At 53.0% G+C, this 18295-nt stretch overlaps 2 protein-coding genes across 2 annotated transcripts in view; one reads left to right on the top strand and one right to left on the bottom strand.

Moving 5' to 3' along the window:
- LOC144930594 (prostasin-like) overlaps window positions 1-5572 on the top strand; it is a 106582-nt gene extending 101010 nt beyond the window's left edge. The window contains 1 exon segment of the mRNA XM_078853032.1: window positions 5309-5572. Coding sequence (XP_078709158.1) covers window positions 5309-5572 — 264 coding nt within the window.
- Window positions 5573-14041: 8469 nt separating this feature from the next.
- Window positions 14042-18009, bottom strand: LOC140912307 (serine protease 27-like). Its single transcript, XM_073346524.2, is given in 7 exon segments — window positions 14042-14490; window positions 14977-15149; window positions 16207-16478; window positions 16616-16778; window positions 16941-16967; window positions 17738-17960; window positions 17962-18009. Coding segments are annotated over 7 exon segments (1119 nt in total). The 3' UTR covers window positions 14042-14277.
- Between the last annotated feature and the right edge of the window lie 286 nt (window positions 18010-18295).

Here is an 18295-nt window from a genome sequence, read left to right on the forward strand (position 1 = left end):
CCACATCCTGTTCCTCACCTTTATTATGAATCTCTCCCTCAGCCTCTGTTAAATCAACTTCAGTCTGGGTTTACTTAAGACACGTCTGTGATGTACCCAGGGTACAATCCAGACCAATGCGTAGCTGTGTCACCCCTGCCCTCTTCTCTAGGGTACCCATTACGATGCCTTGTCACTGTAGCTTCCAGTCTGGACTGCTCACAAACAGCGTTCAGCCTGTGAGTCACTCCCAGCTATGTCTGTATGTGTTGCAGCCAGCCAGCCAGACGCTGGCTCTTACCAGCTTCAACGACTACCATATGGTGACCCCCATACATGCCCAGTCCTAGATTTCCCCCCAGAAATGTATGTCCTGTACTGCCCAGCCCTCTCCTGGATGGTGAAAATACACTGAGTCTCGTTATTCCTTTAAGGGAAAGATATGCACACAACTTGTTATCTAAATGGAGTTACCCAGACACTTCAGTGTGAACACACTGGATAAGATAAAACAAGTTTATTACCTACAAAGGGATAGATTTTAAGTGAGTACAAGTAAAGAGACATAAAAGTCAGAAATGGTTACAAGAAAAATAAAGATAAAACACAACCAATGCCTAATTGAACAGAAAAGAAGAGGAGGACTTGTGGCACCTTAGAGACTAACAAGTGTATTAGAGCCTAAGCTTTCATGAGCTACAGCTCACTTCATCGGATGCAACAGATTATGTTAAATTCAAAGGAAAGTTTTTCTTAGGTGAGGACCCCTGCTTTTGTTTAACAGCTACTTCCTTTGTCCCTTCATCTGCAGTGAATCAATGGACAGAGAGAGAGAGGCAGGGGGAGGGGATGCCTTGGGGTGTCTACCCTTTCTTTTTATAGTCCTGTCCCCATTTTCAGAAGCAGTTCCCACTGGGAGAAGGGCAACAGGCAGTCCTTTTAGATGGGAAGTCCAGGCTGTTTCTCTGCTAAGATGTAGATTTTTCACCCCTGCCCCTTTTCCTGCCAAAGAGTGGCCATTTAGCAGGCAATGGCCCATTGGCCTTGCTGACACCTGGCTGAGGCTTCAGCTTGCCCTTTGTCTCTGCGGAGCTGGTTCGGCCAGTCCCCAGGCATAGAACATGCTTTAGTATCATCATACAGGGGAATCTGATAACTTCACATACAATGTGGCCACACACATTTTACCAAGACAGTAATGACCTGCAAATTATGTGTTTGCAAAGGATACCTCGCATGGCAAACTTTGTACAGAGATTATTACAATAGAGGATCCAGGCATATATTCTGTCACAACGTCTAAGTGCCTGGTAATAAGGAAAAGATTGAACTGAGGTGAAAACAGCAAGTTGTGGAGAACTGTTTCCATGGAGGCAGCGGATCACTGTGCATGGCGGGTGTGCGGAAGGCAGGGAACTGGGCACTGGAGTGTAACGGAGTCGGGTGTGTAAATTGCTGCCTGCAGAAGGATAGAGCGGGGCTCGCCGCCCGCCTGGGATACCAGCAGCTGGTGGCTGGGAGAGTTTCTCTGGTGGGCACAGACAGGGCAGGAGGCATTGGTGCAACCCACACACGGCAGGTCACCCTGAAAAGTGTCACAGTGTTTGTGGGAGTTGGAATCCCATGTAAGATGCCCACAAGAAAATGGCAGTGTTACCTGCCCTGGATTCATGAGCAAAGAATGCAGCTGGGAGCCGGGCCTCCTGGGTTCTTTCCCAGGCTTGGGGAGTTGCTCTCCTGTCATCAGGTAACACACATAACTATTTACACTCTCCCCCTTTAGCTCCCTTGCCCGGGGATAATGCAGCTTCCCTCTTCTCTTCCCAGGCTGTGGCAAGTGATTGGTCTCAGGGCGCATCTTCAGTGATCAGGCTGCACAGGACAGGGCCTGGCCCTGGCAGGTCAGCGTGCAGAGATATGGCTCCCACATCTGTGGCGGTTCGCTCATCTCCGAGAGCTGAGGGGTGTCAGCAGCTCTTTGCTTTGATCCGTGAGTACCCCAGGCAGGGCAGAGACAGTGACTGTGGCTGCTCTGAATAGATTCTCTCTCCCTTTTCACTGGCTTTCCTGCATGGCCTTTCCACAGCTTCCCTGCCCCAGAGCTGGCTGCAACTGAGTGTTGTGTGAGCCATCCATCTGTGGCTGTTCCCTAGTGGGATTTTCTTACGTCCAGGCCTGTGGTCAATTCAGCGTATCGGATGCAGCTGGGTGAAAAGCAGATTTTCGATCAGACCCACAACCAGACGTTCTCAGTGGTGAAGCAGGTCGTCCTCCATCCCAGTTACGACAATGTCACAGTCTAGGCTGACATCGCCCTGGTGGAGCTGGAGAAGCCAATTGCATTCACGGCAGCCATCAGCCCCATGTGTCTGCTCGACGCCTCTGTCCGTATGCCCGCTGGGAAGCCCTGCTGGGTGACTGGTTGGGGGAACACTCTCCCACAAGGTGAGGCAGACTTGCAGCTGTTAGAGAGGGGAAGGGGAGGGGAAGGACCCAGCACTGAGTGAAGGTTATGGCCTGGGTGATAGCAGCCTCCTTTGTACACCGATGGAGTGAGAGTTACACGGGTATGGAGGCATTAGCACAGCTGGTAGACCCGGATCCACCAACTGCAAATCCCCGGTTTGCAATGCAGTCTGCATGCTCAAGCTCTAGCTTGGAAATGCAGAGGTGACAAGCCTGGGTCCCACAGATGCGAACTTTCATGCGCAGTGTAGAAATGGAAGGGCAGGAACAGCTGGACCGGGAAACTCTCTACATGTGTGAGACCCTTTCTATTCTTTGTTACATATTCTCTGTCCTGCTTTTGTCTTTAAATAAGTACCCTCTGCTTTGGAAAGCTGCTTGGATACTAGTAATTGCTGGTGTTCCTATGCTGTATCTGCTGGAGAGAAGGTGTTGGTCTCTGTCAAGTTTTCCGGGATAAATACTGTGAAAGGCAAGGGGATGGTCATTCATGAGGGACATGGGTTGTTCGTCTCCAGACAGCAGCGACGGTTGGAGGCCAAAGACCCAAGAGGGCATTCCTGGAGCAGACCACATTCCGAGCAGACCTTGGAATCAGGATGATGAGAAATTGAGATTTCAAGGTGGAACTGGGATTCTGGAGTAGAGCTAGGGTTTGATGGGGAATTAAAATGTTGAAGGGAAATTTTCCTGAAAAGCACCTGATTCCTGCGGGGAGACGGGGGCGGATTCAATTTTCGGCCCCAATATTTTTGGATTTAGTTTTTCCAACGAGAAGTCAGCATTTTCCATAGGAAAAAGACCCCTGCGCTTTTATCAGCACCCTTGGCTATTTTTTTTTGTCTTTTAAATGGGAAAACCGGGTGTTGGACTCAACAGATATTTCCCCACAGAAGGCATCTGTTCAGGGAGACAAATTTTATTTCATTGTATTTCGTTGTTTGGAAAACTCAAAAGCTCAAGAAGTTTTGAATTCCTGACAAAAACGTTGCTTTTTGTTTTATGAGGAGAAATCCAAATTTTTGATGGAAAAAGGCCTCTTTTCAGAGCGGTGCATAGGCTATATTACATGGGTGTTACAGTATCCGCACTCATGGATAACGGTTACCGGTCAAAGGAACGGTGCGACACAACTTATAAAGAGAGATTTCGTTAATCAAAGGAGCTGTGACAGGGTAACACCAACTGAGACTGGGGTTGGGGGGGAGACATCGTGACAAAAGCTGAATAGACTCTGAGTGCGATCAGGGCCATCATTGTTGTGCGAGGTGCTACACAGAGCCCAACTGAAACCAGGTCTGTGATTGTCCAGTTTTCATTTAGTTTCTTTCTTTCTTTCTTTCTTTCTTTCTTTCTTTCTTTCTTTCTTTCTTTCTTTCTTTCTTTCTTTCTTTCTCAATCCCCTTTTTATTAACATCTTATTTTTTTTAAATACAAATCTAACTGCATTTCAAAAGACAGTGGTGCTTCAAAGTGACATGTGCAAATGGTTTGTCTGGAATATATCAAAGAAACGGCACCACTTTTCTGAACTTTTTTTTTTCATCTGAAACTATTTGGCAAGAGAGTAGTTTGGGGAGGTAGAGGGGGACAGGGAATTGTGAGGCATGGGGGTGGGTTGTGGGCAGGGCCATATTAACTCTTCTGGGGGCCCCAGGATATTAGATTTTGTGGGGGCTCCTAAGCTCTGGATACGGCCAAAAATGCAGGGTTCAGAGTGTGGGAGGGGGCCGTGGGTTGAGGCAGGGGGTTGGGTGCAGGAGGGGGTGAGACCTCCAACTGGGGGTGCCGGCTCTGGGGTGGGGCTCCTGATGTGGCATTTGGGGTGCAGGAGGGGGGCTCCAGGCTGGGGCCAAGGGGTTTTGAGTGCAGGAGCGGGATCAGGACAGAAGGTTGGGGTTGGCATCAGGAGAGCTTTCTGTGGGGTCCCCTTAGCCCAGGGCCCTGTGCTGCGACCCCTAAAGCCCCTGCATTAATCCAGCCCCGGTTGCGGGAGGCAATGGATCCGGCGTCCCGGCTCTCTCCCTCTTCCCAGTTTCTCTCCCACCCCAAAAGATGCTGAAGCTCGGCAGGGACCCCGTCAAATCCAACATGACCTGTGCTGGCTACGCTGAAGGGCAGAGGGACCCCTGCCAGGTGAGAGAGGGCTGCGGGCCGGCTGGATGCAGGTGAGCCCCAGCGCAGCTCCCCATCGCCATCTAGGGACTGTAGATGGTAGAACGGCTGCTGCAGTTGCAAAGCTCCAGACTTGGCTTCCTCCCAGCAGGCAGGTGCATCTCTGGCTTTTAGAGCTAAGTGAAGGCAGAGCCCTGTGACTAGGCCCCAGCTCCTGGAGTCCTGTGATTAGGGCAGAGCCCCAGCTTTTATATTTTCTTAAAATAATAGTTGAATCTTTGTGGTTGGGTAGAAAAGAAGAAGAATGTGGCTAGAGGGTAACTGAGGCCTGCCTGAGTCTGCAGAGAGCCTGAGCCAGTCACTGTGAGATGGGAAAATACCCCATGCCTCAATATTCAGGGTGCCAACTCCCAGCCCCACTGCTCTGGGCAGCTCTGCTAGTGGTCTCTGTCTAGGGCAGGAGAAGAAGAACACAGCCACCGCAGCACCTGTGAATGTACTGGGGGAATCTCACCTCCGCTACCAAAGCCTCCTTCAGAAAAAGTGAGCTGGAAAAGCACACCATACTCCTTTCACTTCTCATGTTGGTGTGGACAAAATTTGTGGGTGGGGCCATGGGATAGCCTATATGCCTGCAGTCCCAAGGGGCTGGATTGTGGATGCTTGGGGATAGGGCTGGTGGAGGGCTGGGGGTGGGGGAGAGGGGCAGGGAAAGCCCTCGCTAATCCCAATTTGTCTGCTCCTCCAGGGTGACTCTGGAGGGCCACTGGCCTGTGACCACAATGGGACCTGGTTCCTGATGGGGGTTGTGAGTTGGCGGGAGGGCTGTGGCCAGCCCAATTGTCTCAGTGTCTATGTCCAGACAGTGGCCTACGGTGAATGGATATGGGGGCATGTGGTCTCCGGGGGCCAAGCCACCACCACAGAAAACAGCACCTCTGGAATAAATTATGCCAGGCCCTCCTTCAGCACCTACATGCTTCTCTTTGCCACTCTCCTGATGGCACTGTGACCCCACCCCGTCTCATCTCTCCCTCCTCCGTTCACCCAGCAATGAAACCCTCCACTGTCTGTGGACGGTGTGAGATGGAGTTGGGAGAGGATCTGAGACCTATCAGCAATGCCTGAGTCTGCAGAGAGCCTGACCCTATTGAAATGAGAAGGGAGAGCTGCCCTGAGTGCGATTGAGAGCAACGCTGCTTGAGTCTGCAGACAGCCTGAGCTGATTGCTTAGAGAGGTGTGAACAGTGGATCCCTAGAATCTCAGCAACTTGTTGAAACACTTTGGAGTCAAAGCTTCACCCATGATCTCTGTGTAACCCACCTGGGAGCCCAGACCTGGTGACGGATTCATTCCCTGGGACCCCGGCTACTGTCACAGGCTCAGGATTTCTTAGGCGCCAGTTTGTGAAGGTGTCCATAGCGACCAGCCAACGTTCTTCACGAGAGTCTGTCTGAGGCAAAGTCTGAGGCACTAGCCTTGCCCGGATCCCTTCTGGTGGTCGAGGATTGCAGCAACAACCGATGCCCAGCGCGCACCAGTGAGTTCATCGGGGGCCTCGGAGGAGACGCAGTTGGATCGACCCCGGAGGGCACAACGGTGCAACGCACTCACATAGTGGAGGAGCAGCTGCAGGCGACGGTGGGGAACAGGTCCCTTGGATAAGGTAGGAACCTTTTGAAATCCGGATTGTATGCTCTGTTGGAACCTGGGGATGCCCAGAGTTACCCTGTAGGTATGGGACAGGAACAGAGCACGGGAGGCAGGGTATGGTGCACGCCCCTGGAGTGTATTTTAATAAATTGGAAGGTATTTGGATCAGATCCCAATGACTAAGGGTAAATTGAAGTGATTTTGTATGGTTGACTGGCCTCAGTACTAACTAGAGGACGAGGAACAGTGGCCTCCCAGAGGATCATTTAATCATAATGCAATCCTCCAGTTACTCCTGTTCTGTCAGCGAATGGGGAAGTGGAATGAGCATTTGTATGCTTACTTGTTTATGACCTTGTGGTCTCGTACTGATATTTTACAATGCTGTAATTTAACCCCGATTGGCCCGGTAGCAATTAATGTCGGTCCCTGGACCCCCACCCCAAATGTAATGGCAGATCCATTGTCTCCCTCGGCCCCTACACCCACACAGAGCGAGGCCCCTTCGGCCCCTACACCCACACAGAGCGAGGCTCAGAGTAAGATTCCTAGTGAAGCTCATAGTGAGGTTTGGACTCCATCTGCTGGGCTATACCCGTTACTTACCGAAACTAACATCGCCCGTAATACAATAGAAAGAACAAGCTGCTCTTACCATGCAGGTCTATACTCATGCACCTTTTAATCCTATGGACCTGGCCGCTTTCAAAGCACAGGCTGGAGAATTTTCTATCAACCCAAGCAAGTTTAGATCAGTTTTTGAGGGATGTCTTAGTAGCTACAAGCCAGACTGGGATGATTGTAATGTCCTTCTGCGAACATTATTGACTGAGGTTGAACGAGAACAGGTCATAGCTAAAGCAAGGGAGGAAGCAAAGAGGCGATATGACCAGGACTGTAACAATGTCCCGACCCCAGATGATCAGGTTCCTATAAAGGATCCTAGGTGGGACCCAAATGACAATCAGGCTATGACCCACCTCACCTCCTATAAGGAGCTGCTACTGTATGGACTCCGTCATGCAGCTGTCAGACAGAATAATTGGACTGAACAATATGAGGTAGCGCAGGACCCAAAGGAAAGCCCTAGAGCCTTTTTACCGCGCATTCGAGACATGATCCGACAGTATACCAATGCAGATCCTAATGATCCGCAAACTGAGGCAATTATTAAAGGAGTATTTACAAGCAGGGCAGCCCCCGACATTAAGAGAAAGCTACAGAAAAAGGAGGATTTGATGGGTATGACCATGGCACAGATTTGAGAAGCAGCAAATTGAGTGTATAGTTTAAGAGAAGTGGAGAAGGAGAAGAAGCAAGTGAGATTGATGGTAGCGGCGGTGCAGGCAGGCACGAAGCGAGAAGGAAAGGGCCGTGGACGTGGACGTCCAGGCCCGTGGGAGAGAAGACTGGGGCGCAGTCAGTGTGCCCTGTGTCGGCAAGAGGGACACTGGAAGAATGAGTGCCCAAACAAGAAGGAAAGGGGGGGTATCTGTATGATGGCGATAGAAGAACAGGAATAGGGGTGTCAGGGGAGACAGATCATCCTACCCCTGGAACCCCGAGTAAAAATGCGGGTGGGAAATGAAGAAATAGATTTTTTAGTGGACTCTGGAGCAGCGCGAACTGCTGTAAATCAACCCCTTCAGTTGCCAGTAGCAGACTCCCTCACTGTGATAGGAGCCACAGGCAAAGATACCAAGTGCCTAGTGTATGCCCCAGCAGAATGTGCTTTGGGAAACAGAACCATATCCCACAAGCTGGTTTATCTCCCTGAATGCCCAGCACCGCTGCTGGGACGGGACCTGCTGTGTCGCCTAGGTGCCACCCTGCATTTTACTCAAGATGAAATAACCCTTACCTTACCCCCTGAAAATGCATGGATTATGGCCCTTGCAGTTGAACCCTCGGCTATTAAAGCCCCAGAATGGGACCAGTGGGAAATCCAAGTGTATCCCCTTGTGTGGGCATCAGGGATCCCAGGAAAAGCTACTCACCAAACCCCCATTCATGTCCAGCTCATACCCGGGAAAGGCCCGGTGGGGGTAAAGCAATATCCAATCAAGAAGGAAGCCAGAGAGAGGTTACAGGAAACCGTAGATCAATTTCTAACATGCGGTATTCTCCGGGAATGTCAGTCAGCCTGGAACACTCCCATTTTACCCGTTCAGAAACCTGATGGCACGTACCGGCTGGTACAAGACCTAAGGGCAGTTAATGAACAGGTTAAGACTCTGCACCCTCTTGTCCCTAACCCGTATACCCTATTGGCTTCTATAGGGGGACAGTATACCCATTTTTCAGTTCTTGATTTAAAAGATGCTTTTTTTGCCATCCCAGTTGACACCTCATCACAGGAGATTTTCTCCTTCGAATGGGAGGACCGGAAGAGAGTTAAAAAGCAACTTTGCTGGACAGTGTTAGCCCAGGGGTTTAAAAATTCCCCCACCCTCTTTGGCCAGGCTCTGGCCAGGGACCTAGAGGAGTGGGATAATGAGGAAGCCCTCCTTTTGCAATACGTAGATGATCTGTTAATTACCACTGTGGGCTTAACCCCTTGCCTTAAAGCCACCGTGCGTCTCCTGAATTTTGTGGGACTCCGAGGATATCGGGTAGCACGAAGTAAGGCTCAAATTGCTCTCCCGCAGGTACAGTACCTTGGGTTCTACATACGGCAGGGGGAACGCCAGCTTTCAAATGAGAGGAAGGAAGCCATATGCCAAGTTCCTATCCCGAGTAATCGCAAGCGGCTCAGAGCATTTCTGGGGATGGCAGGCTTCTGTAGGATATGGATCCCAGAGTTTGGACTATGGGCTAGACCCCTGTATGACTGTGTAAAAGGAGCAGACCGTGACCCCTTTCATTGGACCCCAGAGGCTGACAGGGCATTTAAAATCCTAAAAAGAAAGCTGATGGAAGCCCCGGCTCTAGGTCTGCCAGATCTCTCCAAGCCATTTCAGTTGTATGTACATGAACGAAAGGGGGTGGCCCTGGGAGTACTCACACAGCTGCTAGGAGCATGGAAACGTCCGATGGCATATTTTTCTAAACAACTGGACCAAGTAGCCAAGGGCTGGCCAGCATGCCTGCGGGCAGTGGCAGCCACCGCCCTGACCTGGCAGAAGCAGAGAAACTGACCCTAGGGGGAACAATACAGGTTTTTACACCACACATGGTACGCACTTTACTGGATGTTAAGGGCGGCCTCTGGCTCACACAAGCGTGTATGGCAAGATACCAAGCAAAGCTCTTAGAGAACCCTGAGGTCACGCTGCAGCCTTGTCCATCCCTTAACCCTGCCACCCTCTTACCAGAAACTGAGAAACAGGAATATGACTGTTTGGAGATCATAGATGCCTCCATGTTTTCTTATTACCTAGCCAATACAACCCTTGCCCCCTCTTGTATGGGGTTTGTAAATGCTACTCACATTGGGGAAAACCTCACCAATGAAGAACTTAAATGTAATAACAGTGTGGAAATCTCCTTTGCCTACGGGCACATGAAATTGCCAGCAGGGTGGTTCCTTATATGTGGCAGACATGCGTATTCCTATGTCCCGGCCAATAGTTCTGGGGGTCCCTGCTCTCTTGGTTGCATGGCCCCATTGATTTTTCCATACCCTCCGCAGTTATCTGCCCGCCATAAAAGGGATGCTATTCCCCTTGATTCCACCTGTAGGTCAGAGGTAACCTTATTTTCAGAGAGTGAGGCAGCAGCTCTGGCCTTTTCTTTAGTTGGTATCCCTGGGCTTCTGGTGCATAATTATCACGCAGTAGAGCACCTTGCCTGCACGATGGCAAAGGCCATTAACTTAACTCCAACCGTCTTGGCCCAACTCTCACATGAGTTAGGGGAAGTACGTCAGGGTATGCTACAGAACGGGCTGGCTGTGGACTATTTGCTTCTACGCCATGGTCACCTATGCCAGGAGTTTGCAGGGATGTGTTGCTTTAATATAACAGATGCAGGGCCATCCGTAGAAGCTGATTTACAAAGCCTAAAGCAGCTGGTAAAGGGCATTCATCAGCAAACTGGGGAGGATTGGCTAGGCTCTCTATTTTCTGGTTGGGGCCTTTCCCCGTGGCTAAATGGGTTGTTTAGACTATTATTTAAGTTTTTTTCCCTGTATTAATCATGTTCTGTTTACTGTGTTGTATGTGGTTCTGTGTAAAAATGCTTATTTTGCATAGTTTTGAAATTTTTAATTTTATGCATAGCCCGCTAGTAAGTAAATAAAGATGAGAAGACTCAAACAATAGAAATGAGTATTCTCAAAGGAGGGAATTGTTGGAGACCCCAGGGCATGGCCACTAGTTAAGTCGAGGGGATGGAAGGCCATAAGGGTCGAGGAGGTCTCCCTGCTGAAGGCCTAAGGGCTTCTTCTCAACCCCCCTTAATAGAATTCAGGCCTGGCTGGTTTGAGTAAGCTCTTTTGCTCTTAAAACAATGTTGCAGCCACAGATAATGCCTTATAGTGTAAGGTTTGCTGACGCCAAGTTAAAGATAATAGGAGAGAGAGCTACAAGGCCAGACAGAATGCGCTGGTTGTTTAAGTTGCTAGGAATGCTTGTTAGAAGTTGCAGGAAATAAACATTGTTGTAACCCATATAAGGAAGGCAGAGCATTTGTGCAAAGCTTTGATTGGCTGATGTGTAGTGCAGTAGCATTAAGGAATATAAAAGTGTGTGTAATGACCTGCTCTGATGTGCAGGATTGGAGATTCTATTCTCCCTGTACCTTGTTTGCTGCTGCAAATAAACTTTTCTGCTTCTCCACCCCGTTGTGATTATTGAGTGACGCACACCGGGCAATGAACCCCTGCTGTTGTTTTGCCTCTCGGCACTGGGTGCCGGCAACAAAGGTGTCCATAGCGACCAGCCAACGTTCTTCACGAGAGTCTGTCTGAGGCAAAGTCCAAACCACATCATCATCAGCAGCAGCGTGCCTCATTGGTGCCCCCTCAAGTTAACGCCGCACAGGGGGTCTGCCTGTTTTAGGGGAGCTCTCTTTTGCAAGAAGCATTAAAATCCACCCAGCAGAAATTCGCCCTTCCCTTGGCTAAGGTTTTACACCCCTGAAATGTCCAGTAACTTTAAGATCATGGCATGTCCCTTTTCAGTGTATCTGGTACAAGCAGCTGATCCTTGGACTCATCCCTCACCCCTTGACTCTTCACTTCTATCACTAGAGGGCTGCAGAGAGCTCCTTGCCCCAGGCCACTTCAAGGTAAGGCAGGATGAAAGATTTCGGTGGACACGTTTGTCAGCTGAAAAATGGCAATTCTCTGAGCTGTCTCAGACCAAGTGGAAAGAAATCCCACAAATGGCAAAAGGTTTCGACAACCAATTTTACCTCCATTTTATGAAAGAAAGAGCACCAGGAACTCTACACCCCCCACCCACTCCCATTCCCCCCTCCCCTCCCAGGGCTGGGGAGAGAACCCAGGAGTCCTGGCTCCCAGCCCTCCCTGCTCTAACCCACTAACCCCCACTCCCCTCCTAGAGCTGGGGAGAGAACCCAGGAGACCTAGCTCCCCGTCCTGCTGCCCCCACCTACCAGTGGCTATTAACAGCCTCCCCTGTGGCTACACCTCCCCCACCCCATGGCCTGGTAGCCAATCTCCTTCGGGGTCAGAGCCCGGCTGCTGGGCAGGAGGAAATAGAAACCAGCTGAGGTTTTACTTTCATTTTTGCCAGTGAAAAGTCCGCTGAGACAGAGCGAGCTGGGGCAGGTCACGGGGGTAGGGGAGGGGGGACACACCACCATCCCCAGGGGGGCAGAATCGCCCCTTCCAGTCTATTCCCCCTAAGGGCAGATTTGCCCCTCCAGGCTATTCCCTGCCTATAAGTCTGAGTCTCTCTAGATGGGATGCTTTGGTCCCCTCTTAGCTTGTGACATGTACCAGCACCAGCAGCCAGGCCAGCTGGGAGCACAGCCCCTCCCACCCTCATGGGCCAGCCCCACCTGAGCCCTGGGTCCGGGCAGCTCGAAGATGGGGGGTGATTTGGGCCGGACCCTGGCTGTGTGAGTCGGTGGGTAAGAACAGCAGGACAGGGGAATGGACCGACTCCCAGGATGCCTTGGGAGGATGCAGAAGCTCCTTCACTGGACGGTTTCAGGAAGAGGCTGCGTAAACCATCTGACCTGGATGGTTGAGACAGAACAAATCCTGCCTCTCGGCAGGGGGTTGGACTAGATGACCCTTGGGGTCCCCCCTAACCCTGTGGCCCTCTGCTGAGAAGCCCCCGGCACTTCTGATCCGGGGTCCGTATCTCTCCTCCCCTCCACCACGAGGACCAGAGATTTGCAGTGGAATCGGCAGCAGAGTGTTTACACCCGTTTCCCCATTTTGGCCCCCGGGCGGTTTATCTGACTTCCAAGCGGTTTCCCTTTGGAGGAGAAATTGGCACTATGAACCAGGCCTATTCTTTGCTTTCTGTGATCCCTTTCTGTGATCTCCAGGATGCCTCCTGGGTCACGTCCAAAAGGTTAGAGAAAAACGCCTCGATTCTCAAGCCATACAGGACCGTTGTGATCACCTCGCCTGAGCTCCTGTGCTCCCAGCCTTGGAAGGATTTGAGTTGTATCGGTAAAGGTCGGTTTCACCGTAGCTGTTAGCAGTATTGAAGTTGAGTTGGTCCCAGGATATAGGAGATGAGGTGGGGAAGGGAATGTCCTTTGTTGGACCAGCTTCTGTTGGTGAGAGAGACAAGCTTTCGAGCTACACAGAGCTCTTCTTCAAATCTCCTTCTGGTGCCTCCCGCACCTTGATTTCACTGCACACACACACACAGATCACCACCGAAATATTTCCATTGGTGAGCATCGAAATACGCCACCAGGCACAGTGAGAAAAGACTTTGCTTTAAGGCTATTGACTTTGTACTTTTTTGATGAGGGAGGTTGACAATCTGGATTTGGACAGTTCTAAAGCTTCAGCTTTTAATTCTTGTCAGACCCCCACATTGTCTGACCCCCTTCTCCATAATTTCCCACAACTCTGAAAATTTAAAATAAATCAAAAACAATTTTTAAATGCTCAAACCCCACAATTTTGCACAGGGGGGACCTGGGGACCCAGCCAGGGGCCATGCCCGGACTCTGTTGAGCCATAGGAGGATTAAATCACCTGGCGCCCGGTGCATTGAGACCCTCCCACCATAGCCCGGTGAGTACCCAGCAGGGAGTTCTACCAGGGTGGTGGGTGAGTGACAGTGGGCCGAGAACAAAGCCCGTCACGGTGACCAGCATTGTCCCGTTGTTCCCTGGTGCTTCTCCGTCTGTCTGTGTGTCTCCAGATGGTATCTTTTGTCTTTAATTGTAAGGGCTGGGACTGTTTCATACTGTGTGTCTGGGCAGTGGCTAGCACGATGGGGCACCGATCTTGGTCTAGGAGATCCGTGCAGCTCCCGGTGTGATGGGGTTCCCAGTCAGTAGGGAGGGTCTGCACAGTATCCAGTGTGACAGGTGCCCCATTCTCGTATGGGGGGAGTATATGCAGCGCCTGGCGCAATGGGGGCCCTGATCTTGATTGGGTGGGTGTGTGGAGCGCCCAGCATGACAGGGGCTCTGATCTCGGACGGGGATGTCTGCAGCGCCCAGCGCGATGGGCGGCCCCTGTGCTCTGCCAACCCACAGCTAATACCAACCCATGGAGCCCATGGGAGGCTGTTGCCATGGCAGGAATGGTCCTAGCGGGAGGTGGCACCAGCTGCTTTGGGGAGGAGACAGAGTTTGCAAAGCTGATTTATTGAAGATTTTCAGAGCACAAGTCATGGGATCAAAGCGGCTCCTGGGCCCTTCCCCGTCAGCTTCCCAGTCAGAGCTGTAGGAAAGGCAGGAGATAACCCCCCACCCTTTGCCCTCGCCTTCCGCATAGTGCCCCTGTGCTTCCATCCACCAGCCTCTCCCAGCCGCGTCCCACAGACCCCAGCAACACGGGGCCCAAACCCAGTGTCAAGGGGGGCGGTCTATAGACATCTTGAGAGGGGCTGGCTTGGCAGTGCCAGGGGCAGGTCCGTGTGCGGCTCACGGGGCGGTGAGGAGGAGGGCGGCGAGTATCAACGCGGCTGGAGAGACTCTGGCAGAGGGGCCGTGCCTCTCATGTGTCTCCGGATCCAGCTGTTGTAGGCCGTCACCCGGGTGAAGACCCCGGGGAACCTGCAGTCAGCACAGATGGTTCCATGCACATATTTGGTCATAAACCAGCTCACGACTCCAGCCAGGTACCAGGTGCCGTCCTGCTGACAGGCCAGAGGCCCCCCGGAGTCTCCCTAGAGAGAGAAACGGGGGTCAGGGCCCCAATTCCCATCGCTGTCACAGTGAGAGTGAAGGCTGGATGAGGGGGTCAGAGAACATACCCAGTCTAAGCAACAAAGAGCAGCGACCTGTGTCAGGGATCTGGGCAGCGCCTTGCACAAGGGGGCCCTGATCTCGGCTGGGGTCTGGGCAGCACCTGGCACAAGGGGGCCCTGATCTCACCTGGGGTCTGGGCAGCGCCTTGCACAAGGGGGCCTGATCTTGCCTGGGGTCTGGGCAGCGCCTTGCACAAGGGGACCCTGATCTCGCCTGGGGTCTGGGAAGCACCTAGCACAAGGGGGCCCTGATCTCGCCTGGGGTCTGGGCAGCGCCTTGCACAAGGGGACCCTGATCTCGCCTGGGGTCTGGGCAGCACCTGGCACAAGGGGGCCCTGATCTCGCCTGGGGTCTGGGCAGCGGTGCTGTAATACCCACAATCAGCTGGGAGGAAAGGCTCTCACTTTGCAGAATCCCTTGGGGCTGTCCATGTACCCGGCGCAGATCATGCTGGGTTTGATTACGTTTGGACCCAGAGGTGAGTGTGGAGCCAGTGTCTTGTAACGATCGTTGCAGACTGCTGTTTTGATGATGGGAATCTCCAGCTCCTGCAGGGTCTTGGGTTTTGGGAGAGGCTCTGGAGGGGGACAACCGGGAGTGTGTCAGGGTTATTCCTGCGCCCCGTGGGCCGGGGTCCGGACGAGCCCTTTGTGCCTGTGGGCAGCTTCCCCCATGCCTGTGCCATTCTGGAGACAAGTCTATGAAGACTATGGCTAAGTGCAGGCATGTCCCTGTGTGGTGCCCCACAAGGAATACACAGACACACACACACAATCCCCTCCAGCAGGGGGCAGTGCTGCCCCCCCACACACACACTCACATGGCCCCGATCATCTGGGACCCCAAGCCTCTAACTCAGGAGCTCAATTGATTTGATTTAACAGAAAGAAGGTTGAGAGGTGAATTGAGCCCAGTCTATAAGTATCTACAATGCGAAGAAGTGTTTAATAACGGGCTCTTCAGCTGAGAGAGAAAGATCTAACATGATCCAGTGGCTGGAAGTTGAAGCCAGACAAACTCAGACTGGAAATAAGGTGTCAGTTTTTAACAGTGGGAAATTTACCAAGGGTCGTGGTGGGTTCTCCATCACAGGCAATTTGTAAATCCAGATCCAAGAGATCTGGTCTAATTTGAGCAGCAATTCAATCAGGGATGTTCTCTGCCTTTTGCTCTCCAGGAGGTCAGCCGAGATGGTCACAGTATCCATGACCACCAGAGCCCTCCCGTCCATAGGATGGTTTGGGGCAACTGCCCTGGGCCCCATGCTCTGGGGGGCCCTGTGGGGCCCAGGGTGGTCCGGGGAATTAGTGGGGGGCCTGGAACTGGCAGCAGGGGTCGGGCCCGCCTCCCTGGACTCACCGGCAGTGGTGGGAAGTGGAGCGACTTGGCTGGGAGGCCGGTCACTCCGTTTCCCGCCACCGCCGGTGAGTGTGGGGCGATTCCACTCCTGCTGCTGGCATCAGGCCCCCACTAACCCTCCAGGCTGCGTCGTTCAGGGGAGGGGGATTGGGAGAAGGGGTGGAATGGGGCTGGGGAGGGGGCAGAGCAGGGGTGGGGCAGAGCCGGAAACTGCTCTCCCCAACCCCCTAACAATTATGGACTCCCAGTGCCTCTCTGAGACTTCTAACACTTACTGGTCATTTCAACTTTTCCCCAGCCGGTGACCCAACACTTCATCTTCTCGGGGAACTGGCGGAAGGCCCCCGGCAGGGAGATGGGCCGGATGAACTTTGTGTATTTCACGGGCTTCTCCAGCCTCACCAAGGCGATGTCAGCAACTTTGGTCTTCTTATTGAAACTGGGGTGGAGGATGATCTGCTTCATATTGACCAGGATCTGATTTGGGGAGGGGTTGAGGAGCTGGTGTGCCCCCAGCACCAAACGGTACTGGGAACAGGACTGAGAGCTGCAGGAGAGAAAAAGAAAAGGGGAAGACAGGGGGATGCTGAGATGCAGCCACCTCTGGGGGGGGAGGGCAGTTGGGGAACTCATGCACAGCAGGAGGCCAGGGAAGAGTCATCACCCCCTGCCTGGGTTACTCACCAACTGAAGCAGTGAGCGGCTGACACCACCCACTGGGCTGAGATGAGGGAGCCTCCACAGATGTGGCGGTAGTCACGTTTTTTGGCATCAAAAAACTGCACACTGACCTGCCAGGGCCATCGACCCTCCTGGGCATCCTGCCCCTCTATGATACGGCTGAACACTGCACAAAACAGGGGCGCCATGTGAACATGGGACAAAGTGCACATCTTCCACCCAGAGCCAGGGATAGAACCCAGGAGTCCTGGCTCCCAGCCCCGCCCATACCCCACTCCCCCCCCACTCCCAGGGCGGGTGACAGAACCCAGAAGTCCAGACTCTTTACCTGGCTGGTCTTGACTCTCCTCTGCACCTGCGGAGGAAATGGAAATGTTGGGGAGACATGACAGAGTCAGGGCCATTGTGGGAGAAGCATCACTAGGGTCCGATTGGGGAGAGTGGAAGGTGGGGAAAAGAGCTGGAATAAAAGCCCCATCCACTGTCCCACAGCTCCTCCCATACACTAAATACTCTGCCTCAAATCGTAGGTGGCTACAGTGCATCAGTAGGTTTCAGAGTGAATGCTGACATGAGATGAAAGGGGGCTGCTCCCAGCTCTCTCAGGGCCACACGTCCTCCCTCCACCCTGCAAAGCCCAAGGGCGGGAGAGGGTTCGGGAGCAGAAGCTGAGAGGGTGCTGGGGCTGGGACTCCTGTGGGAGTGAGTCAGAGGGGCTGGAAGGGTCATGCCAGCCCCGGGGGTGTGTGCCTCAGAGGTGGGCTCAGGGTGGAGGGCTCACTCACAGCAGGGCCTGGGGACCGGCACATCATTTCTGCCCCTCAGTGCACAGAACCTGGTTTGCTCACGTCCCCACAAACCCTTGACCCCAGGCCCTGGGAAAGAGGCAGAGCCAGTCTACTGGGGCAGGATCATCCCCCTGAGTCGATTCCAGCCCGAGGGGGGCAGGATTGTCCCCTCCTGTGAGTTCCCCCTGCAAGGGGCAGGATTGTCTCGTCCAGTCGAGTCCCCCCCGGGAACAGGATTGCCCCCTCAGATCTATTCCCCACCCCAGGCTGCAGGGTCGTCCTCTGTGGTCTGTTCCCCGCGGCTCTGCATCGCTCTGGATCCCTTGGTCTCTCTTACCATGCGCTGGGGATGGCAGCAACACCACCAGCAGCAGCAGGGCCAGCTGGGAGTAGAGCCCCACCATGATCCTGCCCCACAGACGCTCTGGGTTGGGACAGCCCAGTTCAGCCTCCAGCCAGCGGAGCAGACAGCCCCTGGCTTCAAGGCAGCAAGTTATATACCCAGCTGGAGCCGCCCCGTGGGTTTGGGGTGTGATTTCAGCCAGACCACCAGTCGTGTGCCTCAAGAAGCCACGGCACCCCTGAGCCCTTATCTCCTGTCCCCAGCATTTTCCTGTTTAAAATTGTGAAGTACGGGAAAGTGAAAGCAGAAGCTCACGGACCCTCATCCTTCCCCCGCCCCCCCCCACACCGCTTATGTGGCTTAGCTGAGATCAGGTCCTTGCTGGACCATAGCTGTTGAGAGGAGAAGTCAGGGCTGTGAATCAGGCCTGCCCTGTGGAGCCATCCCCAGTCCGGGGGCCACCTGCCCAGGTTCTCCTGGGACTGTCCCGTTGCTGGAGGTAGCCAGGCTGGGCCTTCTGTCCGGTGCTCAGTGCCCACGGCTGGCCACTGC

The sequence above is a fragment of the Lepidochelys kempii genome, chromosome 6 (assembly GCF_965140285.1).
Source record: "Lepidochelys kempii isolate rLepKem1 chromosome 6, rLepKem1.hap1, whole genome shotgun sequence".
Lineage (NCBI taxonomy): Eukaryota > Metazoa > Chordata > Testudines > Cheloniidae > Lepidochelys > Lepidochelys kempii.